The sequence below is a fragment of the Perca fluviatilis genome, chromosome 11 (genome assembly GCF_010015445.1).
Source record: "Perca fluviatilis chromosome 11, GENO_Pfluv_1.0, whole genome shotgun sequence".
Lineage (NCBI taxonomy): Eukaryota > Metazoa > Chordata > Actinopteri > Perciformes > Percidae > Perca > Perca fluviatilis.
Genome location: NC_053122.1, coordinates 6,569,177 through 6,586,363, shown reverse-complemented (window position 1 = coordinate 6,586,363; position 17,187 = coordinate 6,569,177). Strand labels below are relative to the sequence as shown.

At 42.9% G+C, this 17,187-nt stretch overlaps 2 protein-coding genes across 2 annotated transcripts in view; both read right to left on the bottom strand.

Moving 5' to 3' along the window:
- Window positions 1–11,568, bottom strand: part of LOC120568552 (disco-interacting protein 2 homolog C) — a 107,477-nt gene extending 95,909 nt beyond the window's left edge. Inside the window, exons 1-3 of the mRNA XM_039816134.1 lie at window positions 11,416–11,568; window positions 8,874–8,955; window positions 3,000–3,197 (exon numbers count right to left, since the gene is read on the bottom strand). Coding sequence (XP_039672068.1) covers window positions 3,000–3,197; window positions 8,874–8,955; window positions 11,416–11,568 — 433 coding nt within the window. The remainder of the gene's footprint in view (window positions 1–2,999; window positions 3,198–8,873; window positions 8,956–11,415) is intronic.
- A 2,449-nt stretch (window positions 11,569–14,017) lies between these two features.
- The window catches only part of LOC120568642 (disco-interacting protein 2 homolog C-like), a 199,914-nt gene continuing 196,744 nt past the window's right edge, over window positions 14,018–17,187 (bottom strand). The window contains 1 exon segment of the mRNA XM_039816286.1: window positions 14,018–14,327. Coding sequence (XP_039672220.1) covers window positions 14,170–14,327 — 158 coding nt within the window. The 3' untranslated portion in view covers window positions 14,018–14,169.

Sequence of the window (17,187 nt, the reverse complement as noted above, 5' to 3'; positions counted from 1 at the left end):
CACACACACACACACACACACACACATATTTGCAGACAGTTGAGTCAGTCTGAGTTTAGAGGCGGCCGCCCGCCTGCCTCTAAACTCATGAGAACCTGAGGGAAGCAACTCTACTCACTGTGGCTAAATCTCTTCACGCCCTCCGGACCCGAAGCCATTGTCTCCGCTGTCATTCGGGGAGACGAATAACCCGGCTCTGGAGCCCTCAGCTAGCGAGCTAAAGAGTTTGTTCCCAATTTGAATAGAAACCTAAACCGTGGCGCTGAAGCGGGGGTCGGTACGTGATGCGAATGCAGCGAATGCGTTCAGGGGAGCTGGGACGATGGCAGCGCCGCTGTGTGTTTGCCTGCTCGCTTCTCGCCGCTAAAGATTTGTTTGACTCTACATTGACTTTGTTTTCTGAGAGATGAATAACACTAATGGTGGGTTTATACTTCTGTGGAAGGCAGTCGTTGCCTCTGGCGTAGGAACTTATACTCCAGTGTCAGATTTCACCTGTTGATAGCCTCCACCACAACCCTACCCCAGTGTATTGTTTCTTTAACTACATAAATTACCACAATTGTGTTCACATTTTTTCACCTGATTGTGGCGAGGTGATGGTTTGTGGTGCAAACGGATTTCCTAGATCACCTAACCAAGTGAAATGTCTATTACCTTTCCAGGTGTAAGAGAAATGACAAAATTTTGCATTTTGGATCAGGTCCAATTATCCTCGGATCCCCTGATGAAGTGTCTGTTTGTGGATTGTCTATATCAACGACGTTTCATTTCCGGGATTGCTCTGGTGCCGCAGAAAATTCCGCAGGATGTCGTCACCTTTCGCTTTCTTTGGGTTGGCTTCGGTGGATTTGTGAGGACTATGGTTAACTGCTCCTAAGATCTCTGCAGGGTAAATCCAGACAGCTAGCTAGACTATCTGTCCAATCCTGAGTTTTCTGTTACACGATTAAAACTACCTTTGAACGTCCACATGTTCCACCAAAACAAGTTCCTTCTCGAGGCAGAGCTGTAAAGGAAGGTCTGGAAATGCAAGACTAGTTTTTGGAAAATGTATGTCTGCACGTTCGGTTCAGGTAGGGCGCATATTGGATGAGGTCCACACCTTTACAAACAGTTCTTACGGTCTCCATAGTCATCGTAACCCTAGTCTCTTTTTGCATGCATCTGGCGGGATTTCCTGTGGCACCGGAGCAATCCTGGAAGTGGAACGTCGAGGATATAGAAAATAACCCTATCCCACAACCCTGATGTGTAATTACTATTTTGAGGGAGTGCATGTCACCTTGGCGTAGCCTAGAGTGTAGCTGGGAAGGCTTCGTTCAATGGCTCCTTCATGCGGAGGTTTAAATCTAGCTTCAGTTCATTCAGACAAAAAAAAGAAGAAAAGACTAGAGGCCATCAGATGTTAGCATCTGTGCCAAATAGGGCTGGGCGATATGGAGAAAATCAAATATCACGATATTTTTGACCAAATACCTCGATATCGATATTGTTGACTATTGGTGCTTTCACAAAATATTTACACAATGAGACTTTAGATAAATAATCATCTGTAATGTGAATATAATGACTAAGTGGGTAAAGGCAAATAATAGAACAGCTTCAACAGTCTGGTAAGTTCAGAAAATGACATTACTTTACTGTAATGCAGCCTTTAAAACCAGGAAAAGACACTTATGCCATATTATGATATTACGACATCCAAAATCTAAGACGATATCTAGTCTCATATCACGATATCGATATATTGCCCAGCTCTAGTGCCAAACATTGCACTTTGGGATCCAAACTAAAGGTACCGAAGGAGTCCATAGATTGAAGAAACAAGTACATGATTCAGATTTCACAAAATCATCGTCCATGTTATTGGAGGCAAAACTTCTATAAATAAAAGTAAAAAGGAGTCAAAATCCCATCAGCACAAAAGGAAGAACACAAGTGTGACCTACACAGACTGTCCAGTGAGTCACTCAGGATATATTCCCAGAAACAAAATAACTTCGTTTAAAAGCATATTCTGGAAATCTGGGCCTTTGAGATGAAAACAAACAAACACTTTCCCTCCTTCTGTAGCAGAGCGGCTTTCTTGAAAGTGTCAATTTCACACTTATGCTAATGAGCTTAGCGCTCTGTCTGGCTGCCATTAGTGGAATTATGCTCACACAGCGGGTGTTAAACATTGTTTGGTCCTTCAGTTAATCAGCTTGTGAGAGCAGACATACTGTATGTGCTGAAAAAACTGTTTTGGGAGGAAAAGAACCTGCTGTATTCATATAGTACAAAGCAATTTTGTAGTATTGATCGTTATGTCATGACAGTATATTGACAACTTCACTATGATGATAATTTTTCATGATGCATAAAGCTCAACTGCAAACAAAAATGACTGGAAGCATTCTTTATCAACTGTTGACAGAAAATCGAGCGGGCTCAGGTTCATATTTTTGATCCATAAGGTCTTGATATTGGAGACTAATCATCAAACACAGCCCGGATCCATTGAACAATTAGATATCCAAGGTAAACTCACTGGGGACATGATGCCATGTTGCAGCACAAACTCTCACACACACATCTGTAGCACAGATAACTGAAAACTGTCAGGTCAGATCTGTAAGCTTCTTTACTCATTTACTGATCAGATAATTCCTAATTTCAATCACAACTTCGACAATTTAATTGAGCAGCATTTGAATGGCTGCTGGTGTTCGGGAAAATTGGCTTCTTTCTTCAGCAGAAAAAAAAAATGGAGAACCTGGTTATATTTGCCGAATAAAAGTGTCAAAAAAAATTCCAAACACTTCAACGTTGCCTCCTTCAGTTGCCCCTGTAATCCCAAAATTTGGCATTAGCCACTACGGTCCCAATCGGGGAGTTTCCATTGCAAAGTTGCAACAATTCACTTCTATCGCGCCCCTCCCAGAGTGACCCCCCCTTCCCCCCCCCTGTGGTTTCCCGATGTGGACCCGATGAACGTGCAGCGAGGCTCTGCTTACCGTAGGTGAGCACGTAGAGCGGCTTGCCGTTGTTGTCCATGGTGGTGAGGCAGGGCGCCTTCGGAGAGATGGTACCCCACCTCTGCAGGGCCGCCTCCAGGGACGGGGGCCAGTTGGTTACCACGCCCAGCTGCTCGCCCCGCAGCAACACCATCTGGGCCCCCTCCGCCTTGGGCTGGTTGGGGTCTGGCTGCTGGACTGCACGAGGATTAACGAAGAGGAGAGCGAAGAGTTTGTACATTTAAGGTTTCTTGACAATTTTAAGAATTAATGCCAACCAGCCTCCAGAGAGCATATTCCAGTTTCTCACAACTGGAAGAACTTTTGACATGATATTTATATGAACACATACATGATAGAAAATACATTTGTAAAGCACTATTCTTTTTATTAAAGGTGCTCTCAGCGATGTTGGGTGATGTCACTTCTTGTTGACGTTCGAAGTATTGTCAAACAAAACGGGGGCTAGCTCGCCCCTCCCTCCTCCTCATCCTGTCCCCTCCCCCTCCCTTCCTTGCTTCCTGAAACATTCATGAAAGCGCATTGTGGAAGTATGCTAACGCTGCTGCGGTGATGGCTCAGCCAACCCCTTCTTGTCGGTTATTAGCTGGAACACTGTTTGTTATGTTTGGTGGTGCAGGTTGGCACAGTTTGTTTATGTTGCCGTTTGTGGAGCCTGGGCTGTCTGCAGAGGCCACGTTTTTTTTACGGTGTGTTCAGGGGACAGGCAGCTAGCAGACAGTAGGAGTGGGGGAAAAAATCGATACAGCATAGTATCGCGATATTTTTTGTGGCAATACTGTATCGATACACAGATGCCAAGTATCGATCTTTTATTATATATGTCTTGGTCAGTTTGTCTGCTTGACAATCTGATTTTGCACCAATAAAATTGAAGTGAGATGAACAAGCAGAGAAATGTATCTTTTTACATAAAACAGATGTTGATAAAACTGTCCTTTGGGGACATCATTTGAAACTGGGAAAATTCTGAAGTTGGAAAAAAGGTAATACATTGCAATATATCGCAGAATATTGCAATATGTTTAAAATCGCAATAATATCGTATCGTGACATAAGTATCGGGATGATATCGTATCGTGAGGCCTCTGGTGATTCCCACCCCTAGCGGATAGTGAGGAGAGGTTTGCTGTATGTGACAAAAAATGTTGTAGCCTAAAAATCGCTTAGAGCACCTTTAAACTTACCATGGTTTACTTATGTTGTCCTAATTATGAGTCAAAGTCTTCCTACTGTATGTGAATTATGACAGTAAACCTTAAAAATAACGCAGCATTGAGTCCTCGTTCTTTTTAACCCTCTGAGATCCAAGGGCATTTTTACATACGTAGCTTCCTAAATTCACCTTTAAGGGTATGTGCATTTAACCTGATATCTATGTGTTTTATATCAAAATGTTCAGAACAAACTCAGCTTTCTGAATAGTGAGGCCCACATTTGTCCTAGAGCAATGGTCATAGGAAAGTTTGGCCCTAAAGCTGAAAAGTTGAAGTTCGATGTCTTTAAATCTCTTGTGAAAACCAACCTTGACTCATGTGGATGAATTGTTTTAGGGCCTTGAAATTAGTTGAACAAAGGTTTTAGATTAGCTAAACGGACAATAATACACAGAGAGACGGATGACGAGCGTCACAAGCTATCTTCCCTGTCTCCGTATTCACGGCCTGCCTATAAAAAGGAAGTGGAAGCGGACATTCTGCCGATTCCGACAATATCTTAACCACATGTCTGCGCTGTATTATTGCTGAAATATTATTAGAGACATTAAATGAACAATGTTTTCACGCCTCCACGCACCAGTCGTCCTTGGAGGGTTAAGGGTGTATCAAGGAGACGGATCTTTGGAAGGAAGTTAACTTTTAATTAAGCAGAATACCATGTTGATACCAAGCTTAGTCTTTCCAACACTTGCTATTCATGCTTAAATTATGAATTTACTTCTGTCTCTGCAGCTTGTGATACTGGGAGCACAAAGAAATATTCATCAGTTAGTCTCCGTCTTTGTCACATTAGGGAAAGGAAGCTCTAACAAGTTTGGCTCGAGTAATTCAGCTGTGTGGATCATTGTCCATGTTATGAAATGTTTTTCTATGTATTATCTTTTGAATGTCTAATTGAAATAAAGTAAGTGGAGCTAATGGTTCAATCCTTCCTAGAGTGTGCAATAAGATGTTTTGAAATCAGATTTTTGTAAGGCTTCATTTGTGCTCTCAGTACCACGGCCACCTGGAATTTTGGTTCGGATCAAACTGAAAAGACTGACAGTCTGGACCAAAAGCCCCCTAACTTGCAAAAAATATATAAAGTTTAATAGTAGGCAACGTTTCAGTACCAGACCATCTTCAGGCAAAATCTGAAGATCTAGTACCAAAACGTTGCCTACTATTAAACTTTATATATTTTTTGCAAGTTAGACATTGTGTTTCTTTGCAACTTTTGTCCTGCTTGTCCTCCTACTACACACCTGTCTCACGTTGTAGATGTGCAAAGTATTTTTCTGTACATGGTTGAAAAAGGAGGGGACTGCCCATTGTTCCGGCCTCTCAATAACCCGAAAAATTCCCTTTGGTCCAGCAGCCCACTAGTCCGAAGTCCCTCTGGTGGCGAAATTACGAATCCTACTATGGCCACGCCAAGACCCGCCCTACGAAGCAGCTCGATTGGATGCGGTCCCGCATAAGCTGTGTCACGACGCTGGTTATCAACTAGTTCAGTCAACTCAGGGTTTCCCAATCCAGCGGCGCGCGCGTTCACATAAAAGAGGCGGTGTTTGCGCACCACGACCAATCGCAAACATCTACCAGAGCAGCATATTATATATAAGAAGAGCAAATTATAATTCTACATAAATATGAAGAACACAGACTCGGTTTTACAGGGAAAACGCAATACAGTCGCTGCTTCCTAAAACAGGAAGGAAAGCTGGCAAAAAAAAAATAGCAGACGCTGTAGATATTTAAATCACAACTCATCAATATCACTTCCCCATCAGTCAGGACCAAGATCTGACCATAATTACACTGGTGCTTTCCATAAACGGTCGTTGCTTTAGCTTTATTTCAGTGTCAACCCTGGCAATGGGAAGCGATCGTGAGAGCAAATAAAAAATATAAAAACATAATTCAAACCGATGTGCGCATTGGCGACACACGGCTCAAGAAGCCGATATTTAATTCCCTCCCATTAAAATATATATATCTTTCATAAAGATACCCATCAGGGAATGTTAACAGGGTTGTCGGTCTCTAAATGTTTAAACTTTTATGAGCGCACCCCCCTCTCTCTCTCTCCTCTCTCTCTCTCTCTCTCTCTCTCTCTTTCCCTCTCTCCCTCTCTCTCTCTCTCTCTCCCTCCTCTCTCTCCTCTCTCTCTCTCTCTCTCTCTCTCTTTCCCTCTCTCCTCTCTCTCTCTCTCTCCCTCTCTCTCTCTCCCTCTCTCTCTCTCTCTCTCCCTCCTCTCTCTCCCTCTCCCCTCTCCCCTCTCTTGTCTCCTCTCCCCTCTCTCTCCTCCTCTCCCCTCTCTCTCTCTCCTCTCTCTGTCTCCCTCTCCCCTCTCTCTCTCTCTCTCTCTCGTCTCTCTCTCCCTCTCCCTCTCTCTCTCTCTTTCCCCTCTCTCTCCCTCTCGCTCTCTCTCTCCTCTCTCTCTCCCTCTCCCCTCTTCTACTGGTGTTGTTTGATTGGTCAGTGGGGGTCTTTACACTGTGTATTGATTGGTCAGTGGTTGCTTTACACCAGCATTTGTATTGATTGGTCAGTAGGCGTGCTTTTACACCGGTTGATCTCTCATCTCCAACTTAACCTGCTCCCGACCAGGTTAGGCGTTCAGCATGAGTTACCACGGCGATTGAACCCGATAACAACTGATCCACCTTCGTGATACAGAAAATCCTGGGTTGAACCTGAAGTTAGCTCGCTAACGCCAAATCCTGCTTCGTAGTCCAGGCCTCAGGTCAGAGTTCCCGAATGATTGGCAATAACAAAATAACATTTAATCAACTCACTTTTAACTTTCGAGCAACAAATATTCAAGTTGAGTTCTCAGTTTTCTTGGTCAACTTTTGTACCGATTTGGAAACAGTTACATGAAATCCGGTACCAGTACCCAACCATCTTATTCCCAGCTTCGTGCAGTTTTTATCGACTTCTGTCCAATGTTTTGTCGGGGGGGTTTATAGCTTTTTTCCCCCAAACTTCATGGACTGGGTCCGGATTGACTTTCTGTCCGGTTTCGGATGCAGACCTTGGTCCGTACTTTGAGAAGCCCTGGGTTACGCAATAATATCATGAGCTTCTGTTTATGTGGCATGTGGATTTCATTGATTTGCCCTTTGTTGACTTGTGGATTTTTGTTGTTTTTATTGTTCCTATTTATTAATGTCGGTCTTATTGTTTCTATTTATTGTTCTTCATTGTTATAGTAAGTGCAGCTAAAGTTGTCAGCGCCAGGGTCCAAGAAAAGCTTCCTCAAGGGGACAATTAAGTATAACTGAATTAAATTGAATTGAATTTACAGATCTAGTTTGTTTTTCATTTATTTATGCACAGTATGACTGTAAGAGTTGACTCATGCAACTCGGTCAAGTTATTTTATTCATCACAGCGAACATCGAGTCTCATTTTTCTCAAAGTGACATCATTGTTGTGTAGTTGAGACATTTGAAATCAATTTGCACTCATATTGAATTACCGCTGAAAAACATTATGAAACACAAGTTGACGTTCGCTGTGATGAATTACACTCAAACAAGTTTTCACAAGTGTGCCCAGAGATGTCAGACGCACAGAAAAGAATAAAAAGAAAACATCCATTAAGAGAATCTACAATTGTTTCACATGCATTCAGAAATAGTCAGCAAAATATTTAGTACACATGATGTACAGAATAATTCAAGATCTAAAACTGTACTCTACACTATACTTTTTCTTTGTTGTCAGATATTCCCAGAAAGTGTATTGTATCTCACCACCTTTATCACTTACCTACAGCCAGAGGTCGGAAGTAACCAAGTACATTTACTCAAGTAGAGTAAAGTACTTAAGGGCAATTTGGAGGTACTTCAGTACTTCTTTTAACTAATAATTCTATAATTCTTTTTACCCTACTACATTTCTTTGATAACTCTAGTTCATTGGTGTAGTCTAATGTATTGCAGTGGGTATACTGTACTGTATATTAGCCAGAATCTACCTTTTGGGGGGTGGAGGGGCATTTCATAGTGGGGGGTCTGGGTGTCCTCCCCCAGGGAAGTTTTGAGCATCAAAGACTTAATTTCCTGCATTCTTATACACTTTTATGCACCAATTTACAGTGGAAATCCCTTTATTTAGCCTATGCGTAGAAGAAAAACACAGATGACAATTCAAAACGTATTCAAAATTTAATAGAAAGTACATTGTTTCGTGTCATTGGGCATTTTTAAGTGGGTATATGGAAATCCTGGAGCTTTCTTAGTGGGTATACTGCGTATACCTGCATATCACGTAGACTACACCACTGCTTTAGTTGCTTTGTATGGTCGGAATACTAATGAAAAATACAATCAACTAATATATGGTGATGTAATATTATAGATTATTCTTCATACTTTTTGAAGCGGATACATTTGTACTTCTTCGAACACATGATTGTTACTGTACTGTGCATGGTAACAGAGTATTTCTACACTGTGCTGCTGCTACTTTCACTTAAGTACAAGATCTTATTCCACTCCTGTCTACAGCCTTCCAATCAATAGTCAATAACTAAACAAGATTTAGTTATTTAGCATGACACAGCACACAAAAAGAGCACAGAGAGATATGTAAAAGATATAGCTTCAAATATTCTTCAAAATAAGGTGAGTGAAGTTATTACCTTCCAGAAGCTCCTCGAAGTCGTCGACAAAAAACTCTCTTAACGGCGGCCGTTTGGGTCTCTTCAGAGTGTTGACCAGTTGCTAATTTTGCTAAACTCTCGTTTGGTACCCCCCACCCCCACCCCAGCCACAACACGCGCTCGACGACCCCACCACAACCACACGGACTCACGCCCAAACCCACCACACCGCTGTACCAACAGCCCCACACACACGTCACGGACCCCCCACCCTCCCCCCCCCACCACACCCTCCAACACCCCCCACCCCCTACCCCACGCTACCTAACCCCCTCCCTCCACCCACACCACCCCCACACACCGTTGTCATATTAAACTCTTATGTGCTTTCACAGGTGACCCTTTGAGTAGTCGTCATCTTTCACATTCCACGAGATATCCTGGGGGCCCGTCGTCTTCCGCTACGAGAGAAACTCCACAAGTCTCAAATCTACATTAAAGGTGCGTTCTGCCTTCAGTGAGCATCAGCGGGCGGCTGCTACAGGCAGCAGCGCGCCACTCTGTGATGATGAGGGAAGGCGTGGAATGGTTCTGAGAGAGGTACAAATTGCTCTTTCATTGCGGCCGATTTGAAACCAAACCGTGACAGAGTTTGGAGCTTTAAGACGGGAGAGGGGTGGACGTCTAAGTGCTGAGATCTGGAGGAAAATAGATGTTTTGGCAGACTTGGTTGGAGCAGCTGGCCGAGTCAAAGACATAACTGAGCGTTGGCAAAATGACCACGAAGAAGTCGGTGAGCTGTAAAATCCTGCTGAGGCAGGTTGTGTATGTCTCCGCAGGTAGCAGTCAGGAGTTCATTCTTGTCCCTCAGGCTACATTTACATTGCATTTACATTACATTGCTACATTTTGGTTAAAAAATGTATATCTTTTGCTACGTTTACACCTCGCATTCACCAGTGGCGATTTTAGACCCTTTTTAGGGGGGCCTAAAGCCCTAAACTTCATCTCAGCCCCCCTAAAAATTATAATTCAATTGTATTTATAGTATCAAATCATAACAAGACACTTATCTCGAGACACTTAACAGATAGAGTAGGTCTAGACCACCCTCTATAATTTACAAAGCCCTAACAATTCTAATAATTCCCCCAAGAGCAAGCATTAGCAGTGGCTAATGCGACAGTGGCGAGGAGAAAACTCCCTTTTAGGACGAAACCTTGGACAGACCAATAATAAAAAACTAATTATTATTATTTGTTTTTAAATCATTTTTATACTTCAAGTCAGAGTTTGCGAACGTGTCTGTTAGTGACAGAGGACAACAATTACAGGTTCATATAAACAGCTTTAATATCCTGTGTCTCTGTCGCCGATGCTATGCACCTGTAAACCAGTCAAGGAAAGTTTTATTTTTTTATTTACACCTCATTATCATTTAATTTGATTCTGGTAGTCCATAAAGGGACTTTTGTAGTTTTTTCATATGTTCAATATTGGGCATTTATCCTCTGTTATAATAATAAATACATATATTCATTGGTATCCAGTGAAATTACTGATTTAGCAAGGGGGGGAGGGGGTTAACACTTTTGCAAGGCACTGTATCCGTGTCACATTCTTATTGGGGGCTGAGCCCCCCTAAAGGTCTGATCCTAGAATCCCCCCTGGCATTCACACTGCTCTAGCCAGTCCCTCCAGAAAAAAACGCGATTATGCGATCGCATAATTCAACGCATAATCAGCCAAAGTCTGCATATTTATGCGGGGCGGGGCGCATTTTTTCAAATACGGCGCATAAATTGCTGATTTCCGTGCAAAATATGCAGGGCTTGCATGATTTCATAGTCTCCGCATTTTCGTTGCAAAAAAGTCACATATATCTTAGCAGAAAGTTAAAAAATGTTGCGTTTACTTCACACAAGAGCAGCCATTTTCCCCTGTTGCCATGGGAACGTTATGAAGTGACGTAATTCTGCGACGTGAACATCATCGAAAAGCAGGATGTTGGGGGAATCACTTTTTTTTTTCTCTTTTTCATCAAACCACAATTTTTGCAAGTTCCTGCAATTTCATCGCATAAAATTGCATAAATATCATATATAGCATATTCCATCGCAGTTTTTAAGAAAACGTGCCGCATAATCAAGGATTTTTGCCGCGCAACAATCACAAAAAAACATTTTTCTGGAAGGACTGTCTAGCGTTTCCGAGCCCCTAAACCGGAGACATTTGAAAGCACTTCTGAGCCGTTCCGGTTTGGAGTCTGCGGGGTCGAGCTGCAGTCTCAACAGCCGCAACATTTGCTCTGTGCAAAGGGAGAAAGATGATCTGGAAAAATAATATTGATGATCGCTAGGACTCTTCTGCGTTTTACAATATTTCTGGCAGTAACTCTCATCATCTGATCAAATGGGAATTTGATTATGCGTTGTTTTACAGGCCTGTGCAATGCCTCCAAACAAAGGATGAATGGGGCAGAATAAATCGTTCCCACACAGTGAATCGAAAGGTTAAAACCTAAAAATCTAAATCTGTGAAAACAAAAAAGGCCCAAGACCCATTGTGAGCAACATAATACAAAGATGATGAAATCCTCTCCCGTGTTATCAGAGCGAGAGATCTTCAGCCAAGCGTGGCGATGAGCTCCCATCTGTAAACTCTGGCAACTGATCTGTGGAGCTGCTTCGCTGTGAGCTGCGTTCAACGCCTCAACGTCCACTTCGCCATCCATCACCGCGTCGGATGAATAACTCCGTCTGCTGCAGCTTAATGTCCCTTCATGCAGTATAAGGACTTTTGGTAACACTGTACTTGAAGGTATCTACATAAGAGTGACATGACACGGTCATGAACACATGAACTCTAACCCTAACTTGTCATGACAAAAACCGAATGACTCTTTAGCGTTATGTCATAAACGTTTATGACTTGTTTATAAAGTTTATGACACGTTCATGACAGTGTCATGTCACTCTTATGTACAGTACAGGCCAAAAGTTTGGACACACCTTCTCATTCAATGTGTTTCTTTATTTTCATGACTATTTACATTGTAGATTCTCACTGAAGGCATCAAAACTATGAATGAACACATATGGAATTATGTACTTAACAAAAAAGTGTGAAATAACTGAAAACATGTCTTATATTTTATTTTATATTCTTCAAAGTAGCCACCCTTTGCTTTTTTTGATAACTCTGCAAACCCTTGGTGTTCTCTCAATGAGCTTCATGAGGTAGTCACCTGAAATGGTTTTACCTTCACAGGTGTGCTTTGTCAGGGTTCATTAGTGGAATTATTTCCCTTATTAATAAAAAAAAGCAAAGGGTGGCTACTTTGAAGAATCTAAAATATAAGACATGTTTTCAGTTATTTCACACTTTTTTGTTAAGAACATGATTCCATATGTGTTCATTCATAGTTTTGATGCCTTCAGTGAGAATCTACAATGTAAATAGTCATGAAAATAAATAAATAAACGCATTGAATGAGAAGGTGTGTCCAAACTTTTGGCCTGTACTGTAGATACCTTCAAGTAAAGTGTAAACCTTTTTTTTTTTGTTGCCTTTTTTAAAAAGTTTTTGACGCCTTTTTCAACGTTTGCTTTTTTGTTTTCGACTATATTTTTCATGTATATTTAACATCCCTTACAATTTATTGATCAATAGAAAATTAGATTCCAACTAGAAAACGTATTCATAACACAAGGTTTTATGGGCTGGGTCCAGATTAACTTCCCGTCTGGTCTGGATGGCATCAGTAATACTTATCAATTCTATTCAAAATTCAATAGAAGTAATCATGCGAAGAATGTTGTATGGGTTCCATACAACGTACACGCATGCATCCAAGTTATTTTTGGGCAATTTGGCTGTAATAGCCGAGACACACCAACCAGACGGCCGACCGTCGACAGAAAAGCCAGTCGAGATGATCAGTGGCGTCCCCGAGGTCCAAAAAAACTGCCTCGGGACACACTGAGCAGGCGGCGCTACTCTGTATTGTTGCTCAAGAAATGAAAACCGGCAGCTGATTGGACGAACGCGTCACATGGGTTTGTTCTCTCCGGAAATTCAAAGCCAGACTGTCATGGCGGCTCGTTCAGAATACGATCTCATATCGTACTAAAATAGTTCACTGAAACGTGTTTCTGGAAACATTTTAAGAGAGAAATAGGCCATGTGTGTGTGTGTGTATGCAGTTGCTGAATCTGTCTTCATTTCAGATCAACAAAAGGTCAGTTTAAAAGATTTTCGTGAGATTTTGAGTCACCTCATTCCGCTCGCCATTTCCGGGTGAGTTCCGACTGCCCTGCCGGCGACTGAACGTGTCAGGTCGGCCAAAATGAACGCCGACGGCCCCCCCAGACTGACGACGGCGCGGGACACAGCGAACAGACTCGAGTCACCGACCTCGCCAGACTGTCCAACGGCCGATTATCGGCCCGGTGTGTCCCGGCCTTAACAAACCCAGATTTCTGATATAAAAAAAACTTTGAAAACGGGTCAGATTTGACCCGAGGAAAACTCAAGGGTTAAAGGTATAGTGGAGGATTTTCCCGAATTTTAGAAAAGATCCGCCCTCTCCACTTTTTGAAAAAATGCACATGCGCAACACTCTGCCTGCTCCCGAGAGGGAACGCCTATTAAACGTGTGCACGAGAGTGCACTGTTTACAAGTTGCTGTCGGCATGGTTCATACGAGCTACTTTCAGAAAGGAGATTTGCACTTTTTCAAATGGAGATGTTTACCGTGTCTGCGCGGTGCGTGACTTGTGCCAGGGCTAGCATCGCTAATCATAGCTTACATCAACTTTCACTAGCAGTGATTTTAAATGGATTTCTCCAAATAGCACGCCAAACTTTACCTGTCGAGTAGAAACTTGGCGACTGAGGCATCAGTGGAGAGCCCAACCTGTGCTTTTAGCTCACGCCAGCGTGTGAAACATTCTCCCAAAAACACTCCGGTCTTGTTTCTTTCTTCAGAGGCCTTTCTCTTCTTGTCATACCTTTCGTAGACACTTGTAGCTCACCACACATATACACCTGAAAGTATTCATGCGCAGAAAGCGAAAACTACCCTAGGGACGAGCACGTAAGATGGCCTTACGTAAACATAGCGCCAGAATGATTGACAACTAGGAGGACCAATAGTCTTGATGAGCCACCCGGAAAAAGAAAATCCTCCACAATACCTTTAAGTTTCACCGCATGAAAAAGACCATGGAAGATAATGAATGAATATTGGTCTTTTTATTTATCTATTTTTGTTATTGTTACCATCACTATTGCTTCCCCCTGCCCTGCCACTCCTCTCCCCAGATGGTCTCCCTTACTCACCGTCTCCGGTCTCCATCAGCTCGGCGTTGCCGTACTTGGGCGTCTGCCTCTGGGCCGCGGTGCCGGCGCCCGGGGCTCTCTCCACCTGGATGTCGTCGGCGGCCGTGTTGTTGGTGTAGCCGGTGACGTCTGGAGGGGCAGAGTGGTTCTCTGGGATGTGAGAAAACGGGGGGGGGGGATCGAGGAGGAAAGGAGGGTATGGTTAGTTCCCCCGCACCCACACACATCCTGCTGTTAAAACAGACTCTTACAGTGAGGACCAGTTAGACAGATACATGACAGAGTTTGGTGTTATCATGTAGTTAGCTCAAACAGATGTCCCACTGTTATAATACATAATAGGAATAAAGACTTTTAAAGGTACCATATTATGGTACATTTTACTACAATACTACAGCCGACGGCCAAGTACCACGTACGTTCAGCGCCTGCGTGAGAGGAATTAACTCTCCATACCAGCAGGTGGCGGTAATCTAATCAATGCTCAACAGCTGAGGTGTCAAGTTTAAATGTCAATTGAAGTGCAGGTGCAGAAAACAAATGTAAGCGCTGCAAGCAGTTGAGGTGTTCAAGTGTCAGTTGAAGTGTACAAGCTGTAAAAAGTGCCAGATGAACTGCGAGTGCTGAAAATAAGAAGAGACTTCAATGGTAAAGTTAAAGACAAACTCTTCAGCAAACTAGTCTAAGGGCAAAAACAATGTGAAGCATTATGCTAACATAATAAATGAATGAACATGACGGGTTTCTTATGCTCAGCAACTTCAAAAGAGAAACAGATTCCTGTTAAATCTAAAGTTGGATAAAAGTGGATGAAAGTGGATTAAAGCGACTTCAGCTAAATTGAAGTAGTATCTTGTAGATACAGTTTTTTTTTGTATCCCCAGACTCATAAATAATGAATGCTACTCTCTAACAGACATATCTATCAAACTATTTACACAGGAAGCTTCTTAATCACACCGCGAGAAGTAAGCACGAGCATCTGAAGTTGGATGATCTATCATTGACTTCCTGCAAAGAAAGTTTCAAAAGAATTATGTTTTTGGCCTCGGAGATCAGACACACTTGACAAATATCGAGAGAAAATCCACCAGAACCAGCGCCGTAACTTAACTCACACGCTACCCACTGCCGCGTACTGCGACGCCCGCCTTTCTCTGAGGGGAAAAAAAAAACCCTGACTCAATTTCCATCAACACCCACACCTGAACATTGTTTTATTTTAAGGTCGTTTCCTCGGGGGTGGGGGGGGGGGGGAGGGGGGGAGGGCCTTTGGCGGTTGGGAGCTAGCTGCACCATGGGCGAAACACAACTAAAGAGCTGAAAGGGGGGCGGGGGGGGGGGGGGGGGGGGAGAAAAGGGAAAGAAGGGGGGGGGGGGGGGGGGGGGGGGGGGGGGGGGGGGGGGGGGGGGGGGGGGGAGGAGGAGGGAGGGGGAGAGGGGGAGGAGAAAGGAAGGGGGGGAAAAGTTCTATTCTATTCATTTAAATTTAAATAAAAAAAAAAAAAAAAAAAAAAAAAAAAAAAAAAAAAAAAAAAAAGGGGAAAAAAAAAGAAGGAAAAAAAAAAAAAAAAAAAAAAAAAAAAAAAAAAAAAAAAAAACAAAAAAAAAAGAAAAAGGGAAGCAAGACAAAACAGGAAAAAAACAAGAGGGGGGGGGGGGGGGGGGGGGGGGGGGGGGGGGGGGGGGGTCATTTTCAAGAAGGGGCAGGAAGAAGGGGGGGGGGAGGGTAAAAATAATTTTTATATGGGGGGGGGGGGGGGGGGGGGGGGTTGTTGGGGTGGGGGGGGGGGGGTTTTGGTTTTTAGGAAACCTTTCTAACTCATGCTTAAAGGTCCCATGGCATGAACATTTCACTTTATGAGGTTTTTTAACATTAATATGCGTTCCCCCAGCCTGCTTATGGTCCCCCCAGTGGCTTGAAATGGTGATAGGTGTAAACCGAGCCCTGGGTATCCTGCTCTGCCTTTGAGAAAATGAAAGCTCAGATGGACCAATCAGGAATCTTCTCCTTATGAGGTCATAAGGGGAAAGGTTACCTCCCCTTTCTCTGCTTTGTCCGCCCAGAGAATTTGGCCCACCCATGAGAGAGAGAGAGAGACATCATGGCTTTCAAACGAGCAAAGTGGCAGTTGGTCACAGATACAGTATTAGGGGACCACTAAGGCCTATATAAAAGAGACTTCAGATACAGTATTAGGGGACCACTAAGGCCTTTATAAAAGAGACTTCAGATACAGTATTAGGGGACCACTAAGGCCTATATAAAAGAGACTTCAGATACAGTATTAGAGGACCACTAAGGTCTATATAAAAGAGACTTCAGATACAGTATTAGGGGACCACTAAGGCCTTTATAAAAGAGACTTCAGATACAGTATTAGAGGACCACTAAGGCCTTTATAAAAGAGACTTCAGATACAGTATTAGGGGACCACTAAGGTCTATATAAAAGAGACTTCAGATACAGTATTAGGGGACCTCTAAGGTCTATATAAAAGAGACTTCAGATACAGTATTAGGGGACCACTAAGGCCTATATAAAAGAGACTTCAGATACAGTATTAGGGGACCTCTAAGGTCTATATAAAAGAGACTTCAGATACAGTATTAGGGGACCTCTAAGGCCTATATAAAGAGACTTCAGATACAGTATTAGGGGACCACTAAGGCCTATATAAAAGAGACTTCAGATACAGTATTAGGGGACCACTAAAGTCTATATAAAAGAGACTTCAGATACAGTATTAGGGGACCACTAAGGCCTATATAAAAGAGACTTCAGATACAGTATTAGGGGACCTCTAAGATCTATATAAAAGAGACTTCAGATACAGTATTAGGGGACCTCTAAGGTCTATATAAAAGAGACTTCAGATACAGTATTAGGGGACCACTAAGGTCTATATAAAAGCATCCTAAGAGCACCATGTCATGGGACCTTTAACTGATCCCTGGAGGTCAGAGGTCAGGTTCAGATGTACAACAACAACCACAGAGCTCATGGGGA